General features: G+C 37.4%; 1 protein-coding gene and 1 long non-coding RNA gene across 16 annotated transcripts in view; both read left to right on the top strand.

The window, feature by feature from the left end:
• The window catches only part of LOC140530917 (uncharacterized), a 1,083,438-nt gene that overhangs the window by 242,449 nt on the left and 814,825 nt on the right, over nt 1-26,164 (top strand). The window lies entirely within an intron of this gene.
• The window catches only part of LOC140531012 (uncharacterized), a 72,481-nt gene that overhangs the window by 11,449 nt on the left and 34,868 nt on the right, over nt 1-26,164 (top strand). The window contains 4 exon segments of the mRNA XM_072650213.1: nt 4,053-4,298; nt 14,251-14,295; nt 17,591-17,761; nt 24,667-24,822. Of these exon segments, the coding sequence (XP_072506314.1) occupies nt 4,053-4,298; nt 14,251-14,295; nt 17,591-17,761; nt 24,667-24,822 (618 nt within the window).

Raw genomic sequence — 26,164 nt, 5'->3', positions numbered from 1 at the left:
ATATCTGCTTACTCTCCTAAGGCCCTTTCTGCTTAAAATTCTTTTTTGAGTTGGGCTTTTCCATTCATTCATTTCTGATTCTATGGCCATAGGATCAGTTGGCCATAGGTGCCCAGAATAAATGTGTGGAATCTGCTTGGCTAGTTCTTCGTATGCTCAGAAATTATCCTTCTGTGCCAGTGCCTATGTCATGGGAAAGCCGGTGATACTAGCCCTCCATCCCCAACATCCATAGTTTTCTTAGAAAGAAATGCTCTACTTTGTCTAGGCTCCACATCAGTCTCCTCTCGTTTCTTGCCCCTCTTGTCTGGAACTTCACATTCTCTGACTGCTGCCTAGCTTCCTTTGAGCCTTTGTAGGCCCTCTCCAGTGGCCCTCCCTTCTGTGGCCAGACTTTCTCTATCCTTGCCCTGGCACTGTGGTCTCTGACCAGACTTTGCCACGTTCTGCTCTTGTTTGGCACCCCCCCACACTCCGCCTTGAGTTTCCATTCTCTCTCTCCAATATCTTCCCAAAGCTTGCTCACCTTCATTCTCCTTTCCCCTGACTTGTCACTGCTGTCTACAAACATGCCTTAACTTTCATTTCACACTTCCCTTCCTTCCTTTCTTCCCCCACCCCTTTCAGTGTCACGCTCCAAGAAAAAGGTATCTTCATTTTCTGCCTCTGCTTCTTCACTCCCTTTACTGAAACTGCCCTTTCAAAAAGTCACCAGTGGCAGTTTAACTTAAATCAGATGTCCTTTTTCAGTCCTCAACCTTCTGTACCTCTTTACAGCTACTGCTCTTCACAAAAAAAAATTTTTTAATGCAGTTTTAAAATTGACCTACCTTTTACTTGAGGGGTAGTGTGGCATAGTAGATAGGGCACTAGATTTAGGTACCTAAAGGAAGAGGTCTTGAAGAAGAGTATTTCGAAAAGCCTTTGCATTTGAGTCTGTGCTCTCCCCTTTTCTTACTCCTGTTCTTTATTAGCTCTGTCCTCTTGTGCAGTATTAATTTTTATTATTTTCTGTCCTTTCTTGTCCCCCAAGCTTTCCATTACTCTACTGTCATCCCCTCACTTTCTTGGACCTTGAAGCTAGTCTTATTTATAGGCCTCAACTCCCTGTGGTTATGAGATTCTCCCAGGACACTACCATGGAGTTAACTTTAGAAACTGCATACCTAACGTATAGCAGCCACAAGGGTTGCAGGGATGGTGGGGGTAGCAGGATAGCTGCCCCTCGGAAACCTCTATGCCATCTTCCCATGATTTCTTCATTTGTAGATTTGATCTGTATACCTCCTATGCTTTCATCCCAACCATTTATTTTTTTAAACAATGTTAAATAGCATGGGGCCAATCACACATCCCTGGATGCTCTACTGTGGACCTTTTTCTAGGCTGATAGCCATTCAGCCAGTTGTGAAATCTGTCAGAGGTTCTTAACCTTTTTTGTATCTTGAGCCCCCTGACAGTCTGGTGAAACCTACATATCTTTTCAAAATAATGTTTTTAAATGCATACAAGAAAATACAAAGGATTACAAGAAAATCAATTACATTGAAATACACCATTCAAAATATTTACAAAACAAATTCTTTGACGCCAGATTAAGAACCCTTGGTGTAAATGTACTCTTATTTAGCTCATTTCTTTCCATTTTGTCTACAAGAAGGCATGAAAGATATCCAAGGTCTCACCTCAGAGATCATTCTTCTCGATATTTAGACAGAAATATCTCCATTCCCTCTTAAAGTATTCAGAGTTGAAATCTTAGGGACAGAAATTTTCTTGCCATGAGTCCCAATTTTGCCCAAAGCTAGTCAGACAAAGAAAACAAGTTTAAATTTGTAAAAGAAATTATTCTCAAGTAAAAAGGACTTCTATACAGGGATTTGTAAAACCTCATGATTAGTGTGCCTGAGCCCTAAAAGGTAAATCAGTCAGAAAAGAAGATTGTCCATAAGGCAGGCTGAAGCCACACTTATGCTTTCATCTTACCTTCTAAGGTAAGTAATTCCCCTTTAACTATTTCATTTCTTTTCAAATGATGATGAAGTTCTTACAAGAAAAAGGTAACCTTTGCCACACTGAGTCAGACCTGTGTTCCAAATAGCCGCGGAATTTTAACAAAGGCATCATAGGCCATGTCCTGGAAGGTCATGATCATCTCATATGACATCATCTAATTTACCAAGGACATGTCCTAAAAATCCAATTTCATCACTTCAGGGATCTGTAATTTTGTTGGTGATAATACTCTCTCATGGACACACATCAAATCCCCAGCCCCTGCTTTCCCTCTTCCTCTTCATATCTTAGGAGAAACTCTTTTGTGTTGCTGTGGGACAAAACTTGCTCTTCCTCCTGGTAACTTTGTGGTGGGCCTTTGGGGTCATGGGGCCATTCTTAAAGCATTTCCAGGTTGCTGAAAAACTTGAGGCCTTCAGAAATCCATGGTCACTTATATGCAAAGCTCAACATTTCTTCTAATTTTAGTATCCTCTTAAATAGTCATTTGCACTGAAGATGTTTCGACATAAAATTTTAAAATCCTTGATTTAAATATCTTCAGTTGCAGTCATTGTGTGCAAGTAAGGTATGCCTAGAGAAGCGACAGCAGTACTTAACTGGAGAAGAACTGCAAAATTTATTTTTGTGAAGTCAGTTCCTGCAGTTATATTATAATTTCAGCTGTGTTATCTCTGCTTCAGGTGACGTTTTCGTTGGTAATGCCTCCTCTAACATTTTCTCTTCGAGTTTTTGTGTCTGTGTGTAATAGTTAATGATCCACAGTTACATGTATCTGGGAAGTATGAAAGGAACTTTGCAGCTAAATCCCTTTATAAAGAGAATTGGTTCCTAAACTTGTTTCGTAAGTCATCTCTTCTGTGTCTTCAGTTTTCCTAAAGTGGGGCCTGGAGCTTGAGTTATATATAACCCTGTCCATTTATGTCCTTGTTACCACTCTTGAAACCCTGAGTTTAGCCATCATTTGAATACTTCACCCTCACAAGGGAATAAGATGGAATGGTTTCAATAACAAGTCATACTTTTCCCTGGCTCTCTTTTGGGGAGCTTAACAATTGGTGAAATGTTCTTTGTTAGTTAGCTGCTTTCTCTGGATTTCCCTCTTCCGGGGCTGTTCTTTCTCATTTTACCGCTAGATCATCTTCTGCCTCCTGCTTGCTAAGTATGGGTATACCCCAAGGCATACTTATTATATCTACTAAGTCTTGTTGATGAATTGATTGGTCTTTAAAGCCTGCTTATGGTGTAACTTCTAGGCACCTTTTGCATTTTCCTTACATGATTCATTTTTGCCAAACTCATGTATGTACTTTTTCCCTGAACCTCTGCGACTCTGCTTTTGCACAGGCCTAGTCATACAATACTTGCTGATTCCTCTCTGATGCTTAGAATCCTTAACTTCCCCAAGGTATAGCTTAGGCACCACCTCCTAGAAAAAGGAAGGTTTTCTTGATTCCTCGAATCTTAGCATTCTCTCCCTTCTCAAATTAGTTTCTATACATATTAAGCTTCTTGAGAACAGGGAATATTTTCCATTTTTTTCTTGGTGTCCTCCATCCCCATCCCATCTCCATGTGCCTTGGACGTAGTAGATACCTAAGTGCTTGTCGAGTCGAATTATATATTGAATTATTTTAAAATGTAGTGTTGATTTTGTGCTTTGACTTAATAGATTTTAAAAGTATGCTTCCCAAAATTTTATCCTTGAGTGGGCCTACATTAAATTGCCACACTACATTATAACATATGCTTATTAAGCTCCTACTGTGTACAGATCACTGGCTAGTTATTGAGTGTAGTGTGAAATCTTTGACTGTCAAAAATTTATTATTTATTATTTCATTTTATTTGTAATTGATTAAGCTTATGTTGAAATTCATTCAGAATATATATTTTTAATTTTGTAGCATTTTAATATCTTAATATCATTATTTTGATCCTTTAAGAAGTGAGTCAGAAGCTTTTATATGATATAACTTATTGGCAATAAAATAGGAAATTTTCCAAATTAATTCTTTTTTTTTTTTTTAATGTAGCTTGCCCAGTATCAGCTAAAGAAAGCTCGGGCTGAGGCACAGAATTCTTCCAAACAGCAGAAAGGGAAGAAAAAGCCATCAGCTAAAAAATGTGAAGAATCTTCACATACTTCTAGTATTGATCAGTCACAGAGTGATGAGTTGTACATGACTAGTTCTCAGAGAGGAGCATCAGTGACTCCTGATATAACGAGAACTTTAAATACTGGAGAAATAATCAAACATGACCAGTCCTACACTATTGAAGTAAGTATCCAGATTGAAAAAGATTTTTGAATGAAACTTTTGTAATGATAACAACAGTAACATCCCTTATTCATTTTGGTACCATTTAATATTTTCTTTATTTCTTTAATTTCACAAGTGGTCAAACTTAAAAATGAGTGTCTTTCTCTGTAAAATACAAACACACGTTGGATTTTTTTTCTTTTCAACTTTTATTGATGTTTTTTGTTTTTATTACATAACATTCATTTTTCAGATAAGCTAAATACACAGATATTCTTTTGTTGAAAATAGCTGCAAAACAACTAATGGTGGAAAATGAAGTGTTTTTCAAAAGTAGTTCAAGATCGTAAATATAATAGAAAACCAGTAAAGTTGTTTGCATCTATAAAGTTGCTTGTAGATTTTTTGTATTTTACCATAGGAGATGGATGGAGTTAGAAATAATTATTTCAATAAGATAAAGTGTCCTATATACTTTTTTAAAAGGAATAATAGTGTTTCTTTTGCTTGGAAAAGAAAGAAATGCAATTTTATAAGGTGGGAAGGGGAGTTTTTGAGGGACAGAAGATTCAGAGAATTCAAGTTCAACTTCTAGCTCTGTGAGCTAGGGTAAGTCACTTAACTTGTCTGAGCTTCCACTTTCTTATCTTTAAAATTAAGAGCTTAATAACCCTGATAATCTGTAAGGTCACTTTCACCTCTGAATTCCTTGCTTCTTTGATCCCGTTTGGATATTCATATTTCTTACGTAAGCAATACCTGTACTTTCTTTTAAAAATGTTTTGCTTTTTACTATGAAAAGTTATCAGCAAGCATTTAAATATGCAAATGAGAACAAAAAAGTTGATTATACACAAAGCCTTGAACTCCTGTTATATACATTGTTTTTTAAAGAGATATATTAAATTCATATATAAAATGATAACAAAATCATTCTGTGACTCTTTCTGAACTGTTTTTGGTCTTTTTCTGTGTTAATGTACTTTTCATCTGACTACTTTTGGGAAATGCCTCTGGTCCTCATTGAAACAGTCATCATAAAAATAAATGGCCCAATTCTGGTTGGTTCCCTTTTTATCTGCTTATTCAAGGACATTATAGGCTAGTGGTTACTTAGAATGGAAAGGAAGACACCTAAGTAGTTTTATACAGAGTTGGCATCATATTTTCCCATCTGGGTGTAGCATGAGGCTTGTTGTCAGGGTCATGTACCTACTACACTTACCTCAACTGTGGACAAATAGTGTTTAGACCTGACGTCTTTTTCAAATTAGTCTGAGAGATACAAATTTATAACTCATTTATCTATATTAGATCCATTGAAGAAATTAAATTTCTTAAGTTGACGTTTTATTAACTTGATAAAATTGTAACATCTTTTTACATTTAAGTAGCAATTGAACTAATTTTGCAATAATTTGGATTGCTTAATAGCCTTAATAAGGTTTAAAAAAACAAAATTTAATAGCTAACTAATTAGCATTTTCATTAAATGAAATAGCATATCTCGTTTCACCCATTGTCATATTTTGAGTATGTTTGTAGGTGTAGCTACAAAAACTTGTGTGTGAGAAGAATTTTCCTTGTTCCACTTTTCAGTATCTGGAGCAAAGGCTCTCAAACTTTGTGTTGTCTCAGAGTGCTCTCTAGGCCAGAAGAAATACCCAGTACTTATTGAGTATTTGTATTGTGTATTAAGTACTTAGTTCCAAACAACTTCATAAGTATTCCTATCCTAACAACTTAGTAATAACTATTTGAAAAAATAATGCACATAAAGTGAAAAAAAAAGTTTTTTTATTTTGTTCTTAAATTACCATAGTTACTTCAAAGTGGGATGTGTATACTTTTTAGGCACAATTTCTTAAACATTGGAATTAGATTTAACACCACCATCCTCATTTCCTGTGGTGTTTGTGTCCATGTTTCCCTCAGAATTTTAAAATTTCACCGGGTTGCTATGGTGTCAGCAAAATTTGAGAATCAGGTATCTAGGGTGTTATCTTTGGAGTTAAAACAGAACACTAACGCTGACTTCTTCCAGGATGTATGGTATCAAAGGAGTTATATTTTCCTCCTGATTCAGAGGATAATCGGGGGAATTTTAGTCTGGAATGCAGAATACTGTAACAAGAAAAAAAAAGAGAGAGGGCACAGGGTGAGCTGAATATGAAGGGGTGATATCTAAAAAAGAAAATTCAGAGTTGCGAGGAATGTACTGGGAAAAAGAGAAAGGGAGAGCTACATTATAGTAAATCATCTCACATAAAAGAGACAAGAAAGAACTTTTACAATGGAGGGAATGAGGGGGAAAGTGAGAGGGAATAAGTGAGCCTTACTTTCATCGGATTTGGCTTCAGGAAGGAATAATGTACATGCTCAGATGGGTATGGAAGTTTATCTTACCATATAGTAAAGTAGGGGGGAAGGAGAGAAGGGAGGGGTATAATAGAAGGGTTTGCAGACTAGGGAAAGTGAAAATCAGAAGCAAACACTTTGGTAGAGGGACAGGTGAAGGGAGAGAATAGAATAAATGGAGGGGAGGACAGGATAGAGGGAAATAACGTTAGTCTTTTACTACATGACTGTCATGGAAATGTTTTGTATGACTACACATATATAACCTTTATCGAATTGCTTACCTTCTCAATGAAGGTGGATAGGGATGAGAGATGGGAGAGAATGTAGAACTCAAATCTTTAAAAAGAGTGTTAAAAATTGTTTTTGCATGCAATTAGGAAATAAGATATATGGGCAATGGGGTATAGAAATTTATCTTGCCCTACAGGAAAATAGAAGGGAAGGGGATAAAGGAGGAAGTGCTGAGAGAAGGGCAGGTAGATTGGAGGAGAGGGTAATCAGATTACATGCTGTTCTGGGGTTGGGGGAGGGTAGAGATGGAGAGAAAATTTGAAATTCAAAATTTTGTGGAAGTGATTGTTGACAAATGAAAATAATTTTTTTTTTAAAAACAGGATGCTTCTTTTAATCCTTAAGGAGTTTAAAAGTCCATTACTATATATATATATGCCAGCCTTCTCCACAAAAACCTCTTTATACTGACTAGCCCATCCTGCATATGACATTCCCATGTGTGCTTTGCATCGAAGTAAAACCCAATTCGAAGTGCCATTTTCACAATCTTGTGGTTGGTAGTACAAGTATTATTGTCTTCATTTTTACATACGAGGAAACTGAGGTTCTGAGACACAGAGCCAGAGGCTTGAACCAGTGATTTGAACCCTCAGTACTTTTATTCCAATACCAGTGATTTTTCCAATAGATTCTCCTTTGTCAAAGGACCGAATACCAGCCACCAATGACAGTGTGCTAAGTAAGCCTCGATGTCAGTTCCAAAAAAAGAGTTAGAAAAAATATTTTTGAACAGTAGCATTGTAGTTGGAATAATTGTATGCTCCCAAGATGAGTCCTTGAAGCCTCATTTGGAAATTTAAATTTATGCTAATTCAAAAATGAAATTGTTCTTTTATAATCCCACCTCATACATATTGATAGGAAAAGGTAACAGTTTAGTCAAGCAAGGTCTTGCAACTGAACACCCCTCCCCCCAAAAAAATCCAAGGTCTTTTTGAGGATATGGGATTTTTATGAAGGTACTGGGAATTTTCTCCTGAACAGTTTGAAGCTCTCCTGTTTCCTCCAGAAGCCCAGAGCCAGGGCCTTTTTACCTAGGCACCCTATAGAACCAGCATTTTAGTGTCCTGCAGTTTTGTTGTAAAAAATGCATCAGCTGCTGCTCTTTTAGGTTTCTAGTATTATCTGCCAAGCCAAGGGACGGGATGTTGCTGCTTGGGGAAAAAAAAGATCGTCCAACCCCTTTAGGGTATTTATCAGGTCTCTAGTTTGTGCTTCTTTTAGAAACCTCCCCCGGGCAGAGTAAGAAGCTGAGACTTTGAGAGGTTTAGTCATTTACCCAGAGAACAGCCACAAGTCAGGCCTTGGAGGAAGCAGGTACTGGAGATAGAGATCTGAGTTAAAAGAAAGACCATCCCTGCCCTCATTGAGGAGCTGCATAGCACCATACAAAAGGGAAGTGAAAAGTGAGGAGGGAGGGTGGGAATAATGGTGAGAGAGTCAGGAGCAGAGCCAGAAAGGGAATGGAGGTGGGCTGGCCCAGGCCCTCTCCAATATGGAGATCCAGGGGGATAAGGAAGCTGGCATGACCACATGGTGTTTCAGGAGAAGTAGAGCCCAGGTGCCCAGGGAAGTTCCAGAGAAAATCAGAAGCAGAGCTGGGAGTCATGTCTTTTTACTATTTGTTAGCAGAGGCTTGAAAACCCCAGGGTTATGTGTTCATTTGAATGTGGGGGACTCTTAAATGCATGTCTAAGTGTTCAAAGTATAAATGAAAAAGCACCAGGCTTAGAATTAGGAGATCTGAGTTCTAGTCTCAGCTGTGACCCTTGGTGGATAGGTAGCCTCTGCTTTTTTAAAAGAGGGATAATCCTGAGGGCATTGGACTAGAGGGTCTCTAAGGGCTCACCTATCTCTGCGTTTATGGTCCTGCGATTTTCCCACAGTTGTTTTGAGAGAAAAGTTAATGTTATGTTCTAAACTTTTAAAAACTCCAAGCAAATCAGAGGAGTTGTTATTATAGTTGCAGATACAGAACTGAAAAAATACTCCTTATTTCTGCTTTCTGGCAGCACAGTGACAGGTTTTTGTTTTTTTTTTTTACATCTTTTTTTTTTACATTTTTTAACATCTCTAAATTCTAAAGATCCCATGATAAGATTTTCATATTACAAGTTCAAACTAAAGACCTTCAACCTATTTCTAGTGTCTCTTGGAGATTCACCAACACAATAAAAGCTTACTTAGGGGCAGCTAGGTGGTGCAATGGATAGAGCACCAGTGCAGGAGTCAAGAGGACCTGAGTTCAAATCTCACCTCAGGCACTTGACACTCACTAGCTGTGTGACCTTGGGCAAGTCACGTAACCCCAGTTGCCTCATCCTGGGTCATCTCCAGTCATCCTGATGAATATCTGGTCACTGGATTCAGATGGCTCTGGAGGAGAAGTGAGGCTGATGACCTGCCCAACCCTCCCTCATTCAAAACAAAGTCAAGTGCAAGTCATGTCATTATTTCTCTGATGGCATGGTCTTCTTCGGCAACGAAGGACGAACACACGCAAAAGCTTACTTACACTAACCAGTTTTAGACTAAATTTCCAAAGTGCATTTCTTCCCACAGTCTCATAAAGTAGGTTATATTGTACAAAATGTTGTTATCTCCCTCTTTCAGATGAGGAAACTGAGGCTTATAGAGCTGAAGGTGCTTGCCCAGCTAATCAGTGGTAGAAGTGGGACTTACTTTTCCACCATACTTTGCTATGAAATTATTTTGAATAATAACTAATACTTAGGTGACACTTTTAGCTTTGCTAAGTACTACACATACATCTCATTTAATCCAGGCTCTAGAATACTTTGAAAGAGATGTAGAATTAGCAGATGACTCTTGAAGGGCCAGAAATGATTTAGTCCTATCTGAGGGCTCGGTAGGTTGAGAGATATAGATAGTGTGTGGCAGAGCGCTTTCAGTAGATCATGGTTTGTGTTTCCTCTCCCCTTCTGTGATGTTTTGTAGGCTTCTCAACTTTTCTGCGTCCAAAACAGAACTTGTCTTTCCTTGCCCACCTCCACCTACCCCCTTTTTCTCTATAGGACACCACTCCCTTTCTAGTCACATGTATTTGAGACTTTAATTTCCCTTAATCAACAGGTATTTATTAAGCATGAACTATTGTGCCAAATGCTGGGGACATAAAGAAAAAGGAAAAATAATCAGTTCCTTCCAGGAACTAATATTCACACATCTAATTAGGGCAAAGTGTTTTCAGTTCTACCTTTCTAACTTTTTGTCTCACTGGTGCCTTAGTGAGGGATTAGCTCTAAAGTATAGAAACAAATAAGGATATCTATGATTGTGGAAGGAAGGAGAATCAGTGTGGATGCCCAGAAGACTCATCAGTCAAGTTCAGTTTTACGCTGAAGACTTCTCGATTATGTTCCTAATTTGAAACCAAGTTTTTGAGGTTTACGTCAACCCCTGCCCCTGCTGATCCTCATCCATGTTTCCCCCTTCTGGCTTATAGATTTCCTCTAATAATAAGTATAAGAATAATAGCTAGCATGTATACAGCACTGTAAGGTTTGCCAAGTGCCTTATAAATATTATCCCACAGCAGCCCTGGGAGATGAGGAAAATGAAGCAGACCAGAGGTTAAGTGACTTGCCAAGGGATTCAGCAGTCTTATCTACTGCTCCACCTAGCGCAGGTGAAGAAAATATAAGTATATTCTCTTAAAATCAGCACTCTCCCCATTCTTTTCCTTTTGAATAAGATGCGTGCTTCCAGAAAGTATTCTAGATCTAAGTCTTATCTCCCCTCACTGGCAATTATGAAGTCAAATTTACCTTCTGACATTGGGGTCACTAGTCAGTTTTGCTTGTCACCCACACTTTGTATGCCATTGTGTACTTGTTGCAGCTTTTGGAGCTATCAATTTTATTTCTGGCTTCTTTCTTACACCTTGGCTGTTGTGAATGTGTAGGTGCCACTACTGTTGTTCCATTCTGTGTCAAGCTTGACTTTCCCTTTCCCTTCTCGTTTTAAACACTCACCTTAAAAGCAGCCGTGACACTGTGGATAGTGTTGGATGTGGATGAAGTCTGGAAGACCTAAGTTCAAATTCTGCCCCAAACAAGCCACTTAATCTTATTTACCTCAGTTTGTCTATGTATGTAAAAAGGAGATGATAATAGAGTGTTTTGAGAATAAAACTGATGTTATATAATGCCTTACAATTATTTTCCAGTTTTATTCTGAAAAACTAGAAAATAATTGTAAGGCATTATATAACATCAGTTTTATTAGTATGCCCTTTGGATTACATTTGTCCAGCTACTGGCAAATCTATTCTTTTTAGCCATTATTATGCATACTGCTTCACTGTCCAGGTGCCATTTTTATTATGTAAGCTGTGGCCCATAAATTCAAATTCATTTATTGGATGCCAACTAAAGCTCTTGCCTTTGATGAATAGCATTTATGAAATTACCACCCATACTGCAGAGTCTTTCATTTGTGCAGGACTTTCAAACTTTAGTAATTCTTTATAGATTCCTTCTGAAAGTATCACTTATATTTAGATGAATCCCAGAAGTGGTTAGTTGTTCAATCATTTAGTCATGTCCAACTTTTTGTGACCCCCATATAAGGCTTTTGTGGCAAAGGTACCGGAGTGGGTAGCCATTTCCTTCTCCAGTAGATTAAGACACATAGAGGTTAAGTGACTTGCCCAGGGTCACTCAGCCAGTGAGTATCTGAGGCCAGATTTTAACTTAGGGTTTCCTGACTCCAGCCCCAGTGCTCTATCCACTGAACTACCTAGCTGCCTCCATAAAATGTGTATTTTGTCTATATGTATACGTATGAACATAAACTTGATGTGCCTATGTGATAGACATGCATGTATGTGTCTATATGCATACACATGTGTATTTGTTCAGTTGTTTTCAGTCATAGCCCACTCTTCGTGACCTCACTTGGGGTTTTCTTGGTAAAGATCCTAGAGTGGTTCGCCATTTCCTTGTCTAGCTCATTTTACAGATGAGAAACTGAGGCAAACACAGGGTTAAGTGACTTTCCCAGGGTCACTTAGCTAGGAGGTGCCTGAGATTGGATTTGAAGCCAGGATGAGCAGTGTTTCTGACTCCAGGCCCCATGCTCTATCCACTGCACCACCAAGCTTCCCTATACTGAAGTGGTAGTGGTAGTCGTTCAAGTTAGGCTTGACAGGTTTTAAATTGTTGTAAGTTACATCCTGTATACTTGCCTGTCTCCGTATCAGTCAGTCAGTCAATGATTCATCAAGTATTTATTAAATGCCTACAGCGTGCTTGGTGCTTGGAACAGAAATAGAAAGAATGAAGCAATCTCTACTCTTAAGGAGCTTATATTCTGACGGGGAGACAACAAGAATATGTACAAACATTTAGAATAAACGTAAGGAAAATGAATGCAAGTTAGTTAAATACAAAGTAATTTGAGAAGACAGCGGTTGGAGAGATCAAAAAAGGCTTCCTGCAGAAGATGCTGCTTTATATGTGTGTTAAAGAAATGAAGGGATTCTTCTTAGGCCACAGTGAGGAGGGACAATGCATCGTAGGCCTGTGGGAGGGCCAGGGCCCAGGCTGCAGGACAAGAATCAGCAGCGTAAAGAAGGTTCTGGGAGACCAGAGAGACAGGCGGGGCCAGTTAAAAAGAAAGGAGCTTTAAAAGCTAAACAGAGCTCTTCCATATTATCTGACAGGCAAAAACCAATGAATCTAGGTGAAAAGTAGTGAGGGCCTGAATTAAGGTGGAGGCTGTGTGAGTCTTGCAAAAGGGTTGTATACTAAGATGTGTAACTAGAAACAGAAATATTTGGCCAGGGATAGGAAATGTGGGGTAGGAGAGATTAAGGAGTCAAGTATAGTGCCAAAGTTACAAACCTGGAAGGCTAGAAAGGCGGTGAGCACACTTGTAGGAGGAATGAGTCTCCACCACTCCTCTCTCTTCTTTCACTCACCCTGGTTGTTTTCCTGGAGGCTTCTATGGCTCTGCAAGTTATTTTGTTTCAGGGGGAAATAGATGAAATACTGTTCTGGGATCAACTGATGCCCGATAATAACAAAATGGTAGGAAAACGTGAAGTTTCTGGGCATCTGCGTGGAGAAGAGCAGCGTCTGGGATCGCCCCAAGGAGGGAGCAAGGGAGATGGGGACTGAGAAACTGGCTGCAGAGCAGGGCGAGGGAGAGCTACAGGAGGGGGGAGCTGGGAGCCATGCAGTGACGGGAAGGAATGGAGGTGCCGGGAGGAGCCCCGGGCAGAAGTGGACCTGGGGATTTGGGTGGTAGGGTGCCTTAGCTCGGGCACTCTCAGCACTGGGAATAGAAAGATGAAAAATGAGACACCACCAAGTGCAGACAAGGGCTGCAAGTTTTAGCAACCATCAGTTCCTTCTTTGGGGATGGATACCATTTTTCATCATAAGACCTTTCTAGGTGTCTTGGATCATCATATTACTGAGAATAGCAAAATCCTTCACAGCTGATCATCTTAGAATATTACTGTTACTTTGTACACTGTACGTTTCATTTTGCTTCAGCTCGTGGAAGTCCAGGTTTTTCTGATAGCACAGGCAGGATAAATATTTTAATAGACTAAGATGAAGGGCATTTTATAAATGTTTGTTGAATGAATAAACCATCTTTTTTAAAAAAATTAGCTCATTTCAAAATTCCCTTCAACTCTAAATTTCTGTAGTTCTTCCTGTCAAAGTAGTGAGATTTCTGTGAAAGCAGCTTTCTAAGTTTCCTTTAGGTAAAGATCAATAGAATGTGATTTATTTTTTAATCTATACAATGTACACTAATCCTTTGTTCAGTTGGATGGTATAGAACACTGTCCTAGGCATTGTAAATGGAAGTAATCTATGGTATTATATATTTAATAAAAACCTTTTTGTTGTTAAGTCATTTCAGTCACATCCAGCTCTTCACGTTCCCGTTTTGGGTTTTCCTGGCAGAAGTGCTGGAGGGGTTTGCCATTTCCTTCTCCAGCTCGTTTTACAGCTGAGGAAATGGAGGCAAACAGATTGAGTGACTTGTCCAGGATCATGCAGCTAGTATGTGTCTGAGGCCAGGTTTGAATTCAGGAAGATGACTCTTCCAGACTCCAGGTCAAGGCCTCTAGCCTAGCTGCCCTTCGTGAAAATACCTCATGATAAGTCTCGAACATCTCACCATGTTGAAAGACATTCGTAATTTTCAGATCAGGTTATGAGAATTTAAAACACTTGACTTGTTTTTAGAGATTTTTAAACTTTCTACGTGTTAATTATAGTAAAGTATAAAAATAGTAAACACATTATAACATTTTTGTTTGTTTTAATTTTAGATGGAAAGTGAAATTTCAGCTACTACGGATGATTATAGTTCAGAGGTAAGATTAAATGATCTTGGTGTTTCAGATATCAAAAAGTTGAACTAAGAGTTTTAAATATTTCTAGTGGCTCAAACCCTTCCCCCACTTTATTTTTAAAGTATATCATAAGATGATAAATTTGAAAAAACATTTTAAATTATTTTATCTTATGGTCTCTCTTGAAATTGTTAAAGTAGTAAATCTCTTTGACTCGTTTCACTCTTATTCACTTAGACCTTCCATTATTGTTTCTGTATTTTCCATTTATGTGGTTGTGTGTGTATGTATGTACGTACCAACATGTATGTATACACACGTCTACATATACACATATATATCTCCTATTATTGTATTCCTAGTATAAGGGACAACTGAAAGATTGCTACATGTACGTGAAGTAGAATATGCTCTGTAATTCTCTCTTAATATTTAATGTCTGCTTGAATTCTTGTTAATTATGTTAATTTTTTATTTTGAAAAAGTGTTGAGATATGGTTACTCTTTTTAGATAGTAAAGCTGATCTAGAAATTGCATAATTGTAAGAAATATCTTGTTTCTACATCAGTGACATGTAAACATACATCATTTTGTGATTTCATTTACCTTTCTTTGATTTTATTATTTTCTTTGGCCCAGAGACATAGAAAATAGTATTTTTTATCTGAATGGTTCAGCCCTTCAATTTAGATCCATTGACCTAAACACTTAAGAATATTCATTTCCTTCGGTGTTTAATTAAAAAAGCCTCATGGTGTTACTTTGGGAAGAAAAATCAACCACTTTAAATTAATTGTAGGCTGTAAGGGGAATGAAAATTTAAGTTTTTAAGAATTTTGTTTGTATAGAAGCATTTATTTAGTATTTGAGCTGAGATATGAAATGATGAGAACATGATTAAAAAGTGCTAATTTTTTTTTTTTGCTTAAAAAATACTTATAGAAAAGGAAATTAGTACTGGAAAATCTGGATATTTATTTGCAAATTTGTCCTTGATTTGCATACTGTAGGACCAGTGAAGTGCTGCTAAAAATTTATCATCATCCTAACAGAGAGAAGAGTTAAACAAAACCCCTCAAGACAAATTTGAATGTTTAAATGCAAAAACAAAAAATGTAGTAATGGGGACTTTATAGATTTGGTATGAAAAAATATCTTGGTCCTCTTACTAACAACTTGTGAAGCAATCTTTATCTTGGCTCCTTTGAGAAATTTTCTGCATTCTTAGTGTGTACAGAAAACATGCTACAGAAAATGATAACAGTATTTTAAATCATTTGGTGTTGCTTGAAGTGAATGAAAACAGAAGTTTAAGGAATTTTTATGACCTTGATCTCAACAAAAAGAAGTAGGGATCAGCTCCATCTGAGAGTGATAAGAAAGAAAGGTTGAGCTAGAGAAAGGGACAAGGTTTGGGGAGGATAATATGGAGTTAATAAAATAAGAGATATAAGAATTCCTCTTAGAAATGAAGACCTATCTATAATTAGATAGTAGGGACCCCCTTGAAATTCTTAAGCAGACAAGTATCATAGTGTGAAATTACATCCTTGGATAACAAATCTTATTTCTTTTGGTATTTTGAAGTTAATCATTTTTTGCCTGCATAAATGAACCTCATTTGGAACTTCTTTGAGATTCAGCCAAACCGCATTAAGTCCACCTATGCCAGATCAGGTCATTGTTGCTCACTGCCCAAGTTAGAGCAGCAGAAACACCTAATGTGATCTTTTCAGACAAAATCCTTTTTATCATTGTGGTCATGACAAGCACCCACAAACACAAGGATTTCTCTACGAAGGGGACTTCATGTAAATCTATGACTGTCTACTATGGACTGCTTGGGTGTTTTTCCTGTGCTTCAGATTTAAGATGAAAGTCCAACACTGCCCTCCGTATCTGCATTGCCCTTCGGTTCTCTTCTGTTTATTTTTTAAATTATTCATCCACCTTTTTTTCTTTTCTTTTTCTTCTTTTGGAGATCACTATCACCACCTCTCCAAAATGCCCCACCAAAAAAGCTGCCTTCCTCCCTTATGATAAGAAAAGTGTAGTCACACAAAGCAGATCCACACATTGATCACGTGGCACTCTTTTAAAAGCTAGAAATAGCTGTTCTGTCCATTAGTCCCCACCCCAGATTTTTCTGCCCTGTTCTCATCCTTTTCTTTCCATGTGTCCTCATGTTTTCACCCAAACTCTTCCTTCCTAACTTTCCTAGTTCTGTTGAATAGTGCCACTCCATCCTTCTATTGGCTCATGTTTCTACTCTTGGGAAGAGCTGTAGTGGCTCCTGTTGAAGAACACTGGAGATTAGCCTGTGTTGACCTGCAAAAGGGCAGAAATAAGGAAAAAAACAGTCATGTGGAGATGGATGTTCTTAATAGATTGGGCAGGGGTGAAGATTGGTAGGGCAAGTGGGGGTGGGGAGAGAGGCAGGATTGGCAGGATGTTCCAAGCCTTGTCTTTAGTAATTTTATGTAAGCTTCCATCTTAACATCATTTTCATCTTACTACCAGCCTCCTGAATATTTGTATTAATGTTGTAATATTAACCTAACACTAGTAAGCCATTGGATTGGAAATGGGATGTGGCATGAATGTACCTTAAATATAGCAATTGAAAAGAAAAATTTTGATGAGGTGTTTCATAAGAACTGAACTAGTTTCACACAATTTTGTTAAGACAACTTAACTATTTTTGTCACAATTGAAATATTTTAACCTTCTGAAATGGAAAGTGTACTTATTTTGAATTGCAGTTCATTATCATATCCTTATCATGCATCTGTACAAATTTAGTCTGAATTGAATAAATTACTAATGAAGCATTTTTTGTCACAAGTTTTCTATAGAAAAAATATATTTCTATTAGCTATAGATTATTTTCTTTAAGTTCATGACATATTAAGAAATTGTTCTTATACAAGTAAACGGTTGCGGTTTGGTGCAAGCAGATATTCCTACCAATTTATTAATGGTACAGTATTACCAGTTATTTAATAATAATAACAATGTGTAATACTAAGAGCACTTGTCTACTAGCTTACTAATCAGTCTTTTCTTCTTTATGTGGTGCTATCTTTGTGATGTATACATGCCTTTAACCTCATACAAGACATTTGTTTTTTGTTAAAAAGCTTAACATTAACAGAATTTTCAACTATTCTTTATGTCAGAACTTGCAAAGTTCAAATTACATTAACCACACAGCAGGTCAATAAGCTCTTAGATGATATGGAAATCAGAATTTGAATAAGTTCCTCTTGAGGAATGCTTTAAGTACTGATTTTTAACGAACTTGAATTGATTTAGGAAGAAGAATTTGGAGTTGGTAAGTCTTACTCGGAGCAAGGAGCACAGTTTCCTTCGAAACGACTAGAGATGATGGAGAATGAATTGGCTGGGAAACAGCAAGAGGTTGAAGAGCTAAACAGAGAACTTGAGGAAATGAGGGCAGCATATGGCACGGAAGGATTCCAACAGGTGTGCTTACCTTATGTTGCTTTCTGTTTATCTCTTATCAAACGGAAACCCTGATATCAATTAGGAGTGCATGACCATTATTTAGAGATGGTTTTAAACAGGAATGTTAAAGTTATAGTTGTCCTAATATAAATTGGACTCCTGACACATTTCATTCATATTCCATGGTCACAATTTTCAGTCCTTGTACATTGTGTGGATAATATTCAAAAATAAATCTTAGAGTCATTTGTTGGAGGTTTTTAAAGTATATAATAGGAAAACCTTATTCATCAAGCTTTCCTGGTATCAGCCTGCGCAGAGAATGAATTCTTGCTATGCCTGACCAGATTCGCTGCAGACCATAGGCTGCAGATATACAGTGGAACTTGGAGAATATGAAAATGTATCATTTGCTTCTTGATTTAAAAGAGACCTGTCTTTTGAACATGTTGAGATTTTGGTACCATTGACATTTGTATTATTATAATAACTGTCTGTTTCTCATTCCATTTAAAATTTATTGGTCTTTATTTTTCTTAATTGCTTTGTATTTCATGTTTCTGCATTTAAGTTTTACAAAAATTCCCTTTTTTCATTTATTTGCAGTAATTTCTAAAGAACCTTTAGTAGTTTAAGCAGTATTTAGTTGAATTCTTTATTGCTGTGTTTTAGATTGCTATTCAATAGGTTAATTTCAGGAGGTCAATTTTTTGGTAACTGAATTAAAGATTAGTTATAATTTTTTGTTTTTAGTCTTTCTCAGTTGTGTCTGACTCTTCATGACCCCATTTGGTGTTTTCTTAGCAAAGATACTAGAGTGGTTTTGCCATTTCCTTCTTCATCTCATTTTACAGATGAGGAAACTGAGGCAAACTTGCTCAGGGTCACACAGCTAGTAAGTGTTTGAGGTTGGATTTGACCTGAGGAAGAGGCATCTTCCTGACCCTAAGCCTGGGGCTCTATCCCTTAGACTACCTGGAGGCCACAGTTATAATAATAACAGCCATAAATTTGTATGGTACTTCATGATTTACCTAGTTCTTTTTAAGAATTTTTCAAGTTCTTAAAGTTCTTTTAAAAGAACTGTTTACATATGTTATTCTTGTAATAACTCTAGGAGGTAGATCGAGCAGATGATACTATCCACATTTAACCAATGAATAAGCTGAGGCTCAGAGCTCAACCCCAAGGTCACACAGCTAGTAAAAGATAGAAGTGAGCCTGGATACCGGCTTTTCTGTCTTCATGTCTTTCACTGTATTTCATGTGTCATCCTGTAATAACAGTGTTGGACACTGTTTTATGGCAGTCCACATAGAGAATTGTGACTTTAAAGCACTGCGGTTGCAGGTTGCATAGTTGGCGTGAGTTCTTATGGGGGCTCTCAAGTGTATTGGGTGACCACTGATGACAGGCCTGTTCTCCTTAGGATACAATGAAAAAGAGAAAAAAATCACTGTAGTTAGAGTGACATTTCTGGTGATTACAACTGCTGACAGAAGAAAGCACTACTACATGTTCCTTAGTAGGTATTCATAGAGACAAGAATAAGGGTATGTCAGTAATATTCTGTTTACTTGATGTCTTCAAAAGGAACATGAGGGAAGGTGGAATTTTCTTTTTCCTAGTGGATAGTTAACATGTCTTCATATTCTGTCAAACTAGGAAATCAAAATACTCTTCAATTAAACTAGTGAGTCAGAAAATCTAAAGTACCAACTTAGAACAAGGGAAGAAGAAATTGATTTGACTGATCTAATAGGAATACATCCATCTGCTATTTAAAAAAAATAACATCTACCCTCTCTGTTAAGACCATCAAGAAGGTAGAACATTCCAGAAAAGCTCCTGTGGCAATGAAGTCCAATGCTGAACAGTTTTCACTGAAAACACTTCATGAGTATACGGAATGGTTTTACTAGTTTTGTATTTTTATTTTCCCACAAGTATGGGAATATGTCAAAACAAAGAATTTAGTGACTACATGTTTGCACTCTGCTTGCATAATATTATTGCACTAGCAAAAATATTACCCATTTTTGGGAAAGAGGAATACAGGCTTTTGCTTTTGGATGATTTGTAACATGTTTTATATCATTGAATATTTTGAAGATTCTAAATTTATGTGAAAGAATTTTGCTATGAAATTGATTATGAAATTCTTTTGAAGGGTACCTCAATTAAATCATGTGTCTATTTCCTCCATATTTAGGAAGAAATAGCAAAATTCTGTATTTCTCCATAAATATTCAGGAATAATTCCTCTTTTACTATAAAGTCTCTTGGTAGAGGATTCTCATTTCCTCTATGATTTTGTTTTTCTCTCTGGACCAGAAATCCTAGAACCCAGTGTTTCAATTAACTTTACCAGGAAAATCACTTTAAAAATCATTCAGCTTTATGACTAACATTACTGTCATCCATCTTTTATGGCTACACAAGTATATGTCCGGAATAAAAGATTTATTCCTTTAATAAATATTATGAGTAAAACAGTGCTTTCCTTTGAAAGCTCCATTTGGTATATCTGTGGCATACATAGGTAAGAAATTTTGTGTAAAATAATAGTTACTTTCCTTAGAAAAAATGCAAAGCAAAAGTTTATTTAGGGAAAACACAAATTCAGAATTACAGATTTTAATATTCTTGCCTATTGAAGTTGTTCAGAATAATTGAGTGATTTTATTGTCAAGATGAAAAATAATGATAGTAACAATGCAGATATTATAACTCAAAAATAAAATGTAACAAGTACTCTGTGTGTTATTGGCGTTTAGAGATATTGGTGATGTCCTTGTCAAGGAAGACAATGAAGACATTATATATCAGTCTATATTCTCATGATCACATGGATATGAGTATTCCTACCGTTGTTATCAGTAACGGTCCATTCACACCTTGTCATCCTTTGCAATAATTGTTTGAGCCCATGCATAATTTTTACCTAGAGTTAGACTAGAACCACTGAGCATTCCTGACCAGAAGCATATAATGGTCAGACACACTGTACTTTAGGAACATCAGTTTAGCTGCGATGCAGCTTGGGCAAGGCCAGAGGCAAGGACACCAATTAGGAGGCAATCCGGTAACATAGGGAGAGGGGATGAGGACCTGAACTAGGGTGATGGCCATGGAAATATTTGTATCTCATATAACTATAGCATTTGGTATGATATATTATATATATATATATATATATACACACACATATATATTATATAATAGCATGTATTGAACTACATGCTGATTGATTTAATGAAGAACATGACAGATCTGAGAGAGGGTTGAGGGTTAGAACTAGCGATTTTTGACAACTGTTTGACTGTAGGGATGAGGGAATGGGAAGAAGCAAGTCTAATGGAGTGAAGATATTTACTATGTTACTGTTATTTTAGGAAACTTTGATTTCTCAAGTATAGGCATTCCTTCTGGTCAACAAAGGAATTGCAACCCTTCCATAATTTATTTAGATGTCTTCAGGAGTTTCCGTGGCTCCCAAGTTCGTCATCCTAAAATTAATCTGATCATGAGTTGCTTTCATTTAGCTAATTGGGTACTAGAATGACGTACACACTTTTGTTAATGTAGCCTAAAATTATATTCCCTTTTGTTTTGATCGACTATGCAATGTTGCTGGTTCATTGATCTCTAAAGTTCACTAAAACACAGAGACAGTTTCTCCAGGAACTGTGTGTAGATTCATCTCCCTCAGCATGCACTTGTACTTTTGTTTTTTAACCTAAATTCAGCACCTTATGTCTGTGTGTTTTATTGTATCTTATGGTTCCAGTCTGTTGAGATCTTTTGTGTTCCCAGTTCTGTCATGCAGGAGATTATCTGTCCCAGTTTTGTTTCACTATATATTTGATAAAATTCTTCATCTGAACTGTCAGTAAATTTTTTTTAACAGAACAGGGTCAAGGATAGAGTATCGAGTGGACAGAGCGGGTAGATATTTCCCTACAAATTGATATCATTATTTTAATCACCACCCCTGAATGTTCAGCCAGTTTTGAATTCACTTCATTGTATTATCAGGTCGCTAGGTGGCGCAGTGGATTGAGTCCTGAGTCTGGAGTCAGGAAGAATCATCTTCCTGAGTCCAAATGTTAGACACTTAGTAACTGTGTGACCCTGGGCAAGTCACTGAACCCTGTTGGCTTTAGTTTCCTCATCTGTAAAATGAGGTGAAGAGATGGCAAGCCACTCTAGTATCTCTTCTAAGAATATCCCACAGGGGGCCATGAAGAACAATTGTAAAATTGTCATTTATTTTCCCTACTTATCCACCTTATCCACAAAGATCTCTCTAAAAGACAGAATCCACTATTTCCAAATCTCAAATAAATTGTAGGCATGTCTTTGACATCTTGAACCCACCATGTTTAGTATATAGACTAAATTTGTTACTGTAGCATGAGGGAATAATATCTGTGACCATTTCAAGATGTAGCACTAGGCTCTAACTAAAAAATATGCCTTAGATATGGAGATAACACCTACTTCTTAAAATTATGGAAACTCTTTCATGTGTCCATGAAAATGCAGTTCAAGCACAAGTGGGTTCAGGTTGTCAAATAGATTCTTTAATGATACATAGATCATAGATAGTTCTAAATGCTGCTGACAAGTCAGAAGACTAGTAGAAACTGTAAAGATTTTCTAGAGATTGAAAAAAAAATGAGAAAAAGGCTTGTTTCAGTTTGGGTTCAGTGCTTAAATTAAAGTTATGTTCTTAGGTTATACAACTTCACATTTCACCATTATGATGACAAACAAGCAAATGACCAGAAAGCAGGAGGTGTTATGGCATTGTGGATGAGCACTGGACCTATTTTGTCATCCCGGGCACGTGTCTTAGCTGCTTTGAGCCTCAGTTACCTTATCTGTAAAATGGCGAGCGAGTGACAACACTTATTTTATAGATCATCTTTGTAAAATATCTCCAAAGTGTTATATGAATGTGAGCTATTTTTTCCCACAAGAGAGCAAATTTTAGGGCCCATTCTAGGCAGTTCCTATTCGTTCCTTTGTCACAAACCATCTCTTTCTACAGTTATGTCTTTGGCTTTTCACAATAACTTATTCACAGTGGGAACCCTGAGTCATCAAGAAAAAAGGTCACTTAAATTCAGCATCCTCCATTTAAGAAGACAGCAAAGTATATCAAAACTTCCCCTGATTGTACTAGCTGGTCCACCTGTTTCTCTTGCTCCTTTTCGCTGCCAGACTTTCTGAAAAAGTTGTTTGACCTGGGACTCCCCTGAGGCCCTTCGAGTCTGGCTTCCCCACCATTGACCATGGGGACCTCATTGGACCTTCTTGTCTTCCCACCCTCTCTGTGCCGCTGCCCCTCCCACTTCCTCCTCAGTGTGTGTCTGGGCAGTGTGTAGTCAGCTGTCCTGATCGCTTGCCTTCTCTATCTGCCCCTGGTGACTGATTTACTTAGATGCTTCACCATACTTCTCACTATGGGCTCTTGGCTGTCCTTCCGGGAAAATAGCTTCTTATTAGACAAAGTCTCTGGACCTGCCTTGCTCCACCTTTTCCCCTGCCATGTTCTTTTGAAGTCAGATAGGTGAAAGCTTCTAGAGCCATTCAGTCCTGAGGTCCATTCCACTGAAGCTCAGTAGTGACGACTGTGAGATCAGATTTCCTTCCTTGAACTAGCAGCTAGCTAGACTTTACTTTTCTGTTTTTCTGGGTGGGAGTATTAGGAGAAACTTATCAGAGGAAGCTATGCAGAATGACCACCCACTTAGGGTTTCAGGCTCTTTACAAACCAAAAATGCAACCCAAGTCAGCGAGGGAAGAGAAGAGGTCAAGATTTCTATAATGGCTACTCTGTGCTAACCACTTCACAAATATTATCTCATTGGAGACTCACAACAACCCTCTGAGATGGATACTGCCATTATCCCCATTTCACAGTTAAGAAAATTGAGGCAAACAGATGAAATAACTTTTGTTACACAATTAGTAGTATCTGAGGTCAAATTTGAATTCAAGGCTTCTCAATTCCAGACCCAGTGTTCTATACATTGTACCACCTAGTGGCAGCTAGAAGTAAACGTTCTTAACACTCCGTTAGGAGACTCTTAATCTACCTTTAACCTGTATTTATTTCTATCTTTTGAGACTCTTCCTATCCTTCAAGGCCCATCTCAGTTGCTACCACTCCCTTGAAGCCCTCTCTAATCCCCCCAGATGTAATTCGTTTCTCCTTCATTAGAACCATGTTATACCTCTCCTGGATCAATCATACTTTAATTTGTATCTGGGTTTGTTGTTGTTTTTTTCTTTCTTCAAAGTCTTTATCTTCCTCATTTGAGTGTAAACTACTTGAAATCCAAAGCTCTCACATCTTGTTCATCTTTATATCCCCAACAGCACCCAACACGATGCTTTGCATATGTAGTAGGCATTTAATAAATTGTTAAATTTAATTAAAATGATTCAAATTTCTGTTTAATTCAGACACTTATAAAGATATCTGATGTGACAAATGTGGTAGAACATATCTCTGATCTGTGCTGCCAGGGAGATTGAGGCTTGCAGATATCCTGGGTATTCCCAACTGCAATGAGATAAGCTGATCAGGTGTCTGAATGTTATGAACCCCAGGGTCTGGGAAGCTACCATATTGTCTGAGGAGGGCCAAACTGAACCAGGTTGGAAATAGAAGAAGTCTCCAGCTCCTGTGCCAATTAGAGTAAGACTGGACTCATAAATAGCGCCTGTGCTTCTGTCCTAGGAGAGATAGGAAACCTGCTCTTCAGAAAGAAGAAGGAAATGTCTGCTTCAATAAGATTTAGAATCTAGCATATTATGTCAACGTTTAGCCATAAATCATTTTAATAGTAATCCACCTGTAATTGTATTTTGAGTTGTTTTTGATCACCCATTTTCACTTTTTTTAATAGCTTCAAGAATTTGAAGCTGCAATTAAGCAAAGAGATGGCATCATAACCCAACTTACAGTTACCCTGCAGCAGGCAAGAAGAGAAAAAGATGAAACTATGAGAGAATTTTTAGAAGTGACAGAACAAAGTCAGAAGTTGCAAATACAGTTCCATCATGTAAGTGTGATTGATGGGAAATTTTCATTATTTGATAATAGTATAATTTATTTCTTGCAACTTTTGTGTCTTTCAGGATAAATATTATGTTCACCTAATATTTGTTTATTATGGATTATTATATAAGGAAAATAATGGGTGCCAGTTAATCTCATTAACCAAACATCAGTTTATATTCCCCTTGGTGGTTTCCTTTTTATTGGGTTTTCTGCTTTCTCCTTTTGTTTTCCATTTGAAGAATTACAGACGATAGAAAGTTCCATGATTTACATTACCATTGTTTACTAATGGCTTCTATGTCTGAGATTGAGCTTTGTCCTCAAAATAGTAGGAGAGCTAAATAATTTTCTAAGCAATAATAATAATAATAATAATTCCTTAGAACAAAAAATTCTTTGAGCAAATAATAAGGCTCATGGTTATTCTTTCTCTCCCCCTCAAAAAACTCCTTTACCATTCATTTGTAGTTTGTAATGTGTGTGTGTGTGTGTGTGTAGAAGCAGAAGTGAGCAAAAATCTGCAGATAAAGTGGTAATAAGCAGAGGTAGAATTAATAACCAGATGGGTGTCTCTTTCTTTTCATGATGATTGTTTCCTTCATAGCTGATGAATTAAGCATGATATTAACTGCAAAAAAAAAAAAATTTGTAAAAATCAAATTTCAGGCTTGAAATTTACCTTTCATCATGCTACCTCTTTTTTCAGTGGACTTTATTGAACACATTTTCATAAGCAAGGCCAGGGCTTTCTCCTCCAGGTTCATTTTGAGGACACCTCTTACAGGGTCACCCAGAAACTTTGTGGAAGAAGGAGAAACTGACCGTGTGAACCTTGGCCTACAACAGGGATTCTTAACTTGGGGTCCAGGAGCTTCATTTTTCAGTGTTTTGGTAACCACGTTCCAATGTAACTACTTTCTTTTGTCATCCTTTTTTTTTTAATTTTATACTTTTAAAGACATTATTCTGAGAGGGGAAAGCCAAGATGGCAGAATAACAGAACAAGTATGACACAATTCCTCCAACACAGACTTTCCTCAAAGATTTGGAAAATGCACCAAGTCAATTCCTGATCAGGAAATTTAGAAACAAAATCACAGCAAGGCTTTTTTATTTCTTTTCTAATTAAGATTAGTATAGGGAGACAAAGAGTTCTCTGGATATTGGGGACAGGATCTGTCCAGACATATGGCTACATGCCAGAAATGAAGAAGGACTGAGGCTGTGTCCCGGAGCAAGAAAGGGACCCAGCCTTGTTCAGGAACAGGTGCCCAGTGACAGACCTGCCCCAGACCCAAGGTGAACTCAGGAGGGCACCTATGCCTAGGGGTGGCATCCCAGGG

The sequence above is a fragment of the Notamacropus eugenii genome, chromosome 3 (genome assembly GCF_028372415.1).
Source record: "Notamacropus eugenii isolate mMacEug1 chromosome 3, mMacEug1.pri_v2, whole genome shotgun sequence".
In the NCBI taxonomy this organism is placed as follows: domain Eukaryota; kingdom Metazoa; phylum Chordata; class Mammalia; order Diprotodontia; family Macropodidae; genus Notamacropus; species Notamacropus eugenii.
Note: the sequence above shows the minus strand (reverse complement) of the source record. Positions and strands in the feature narration are given on the sequence as shown.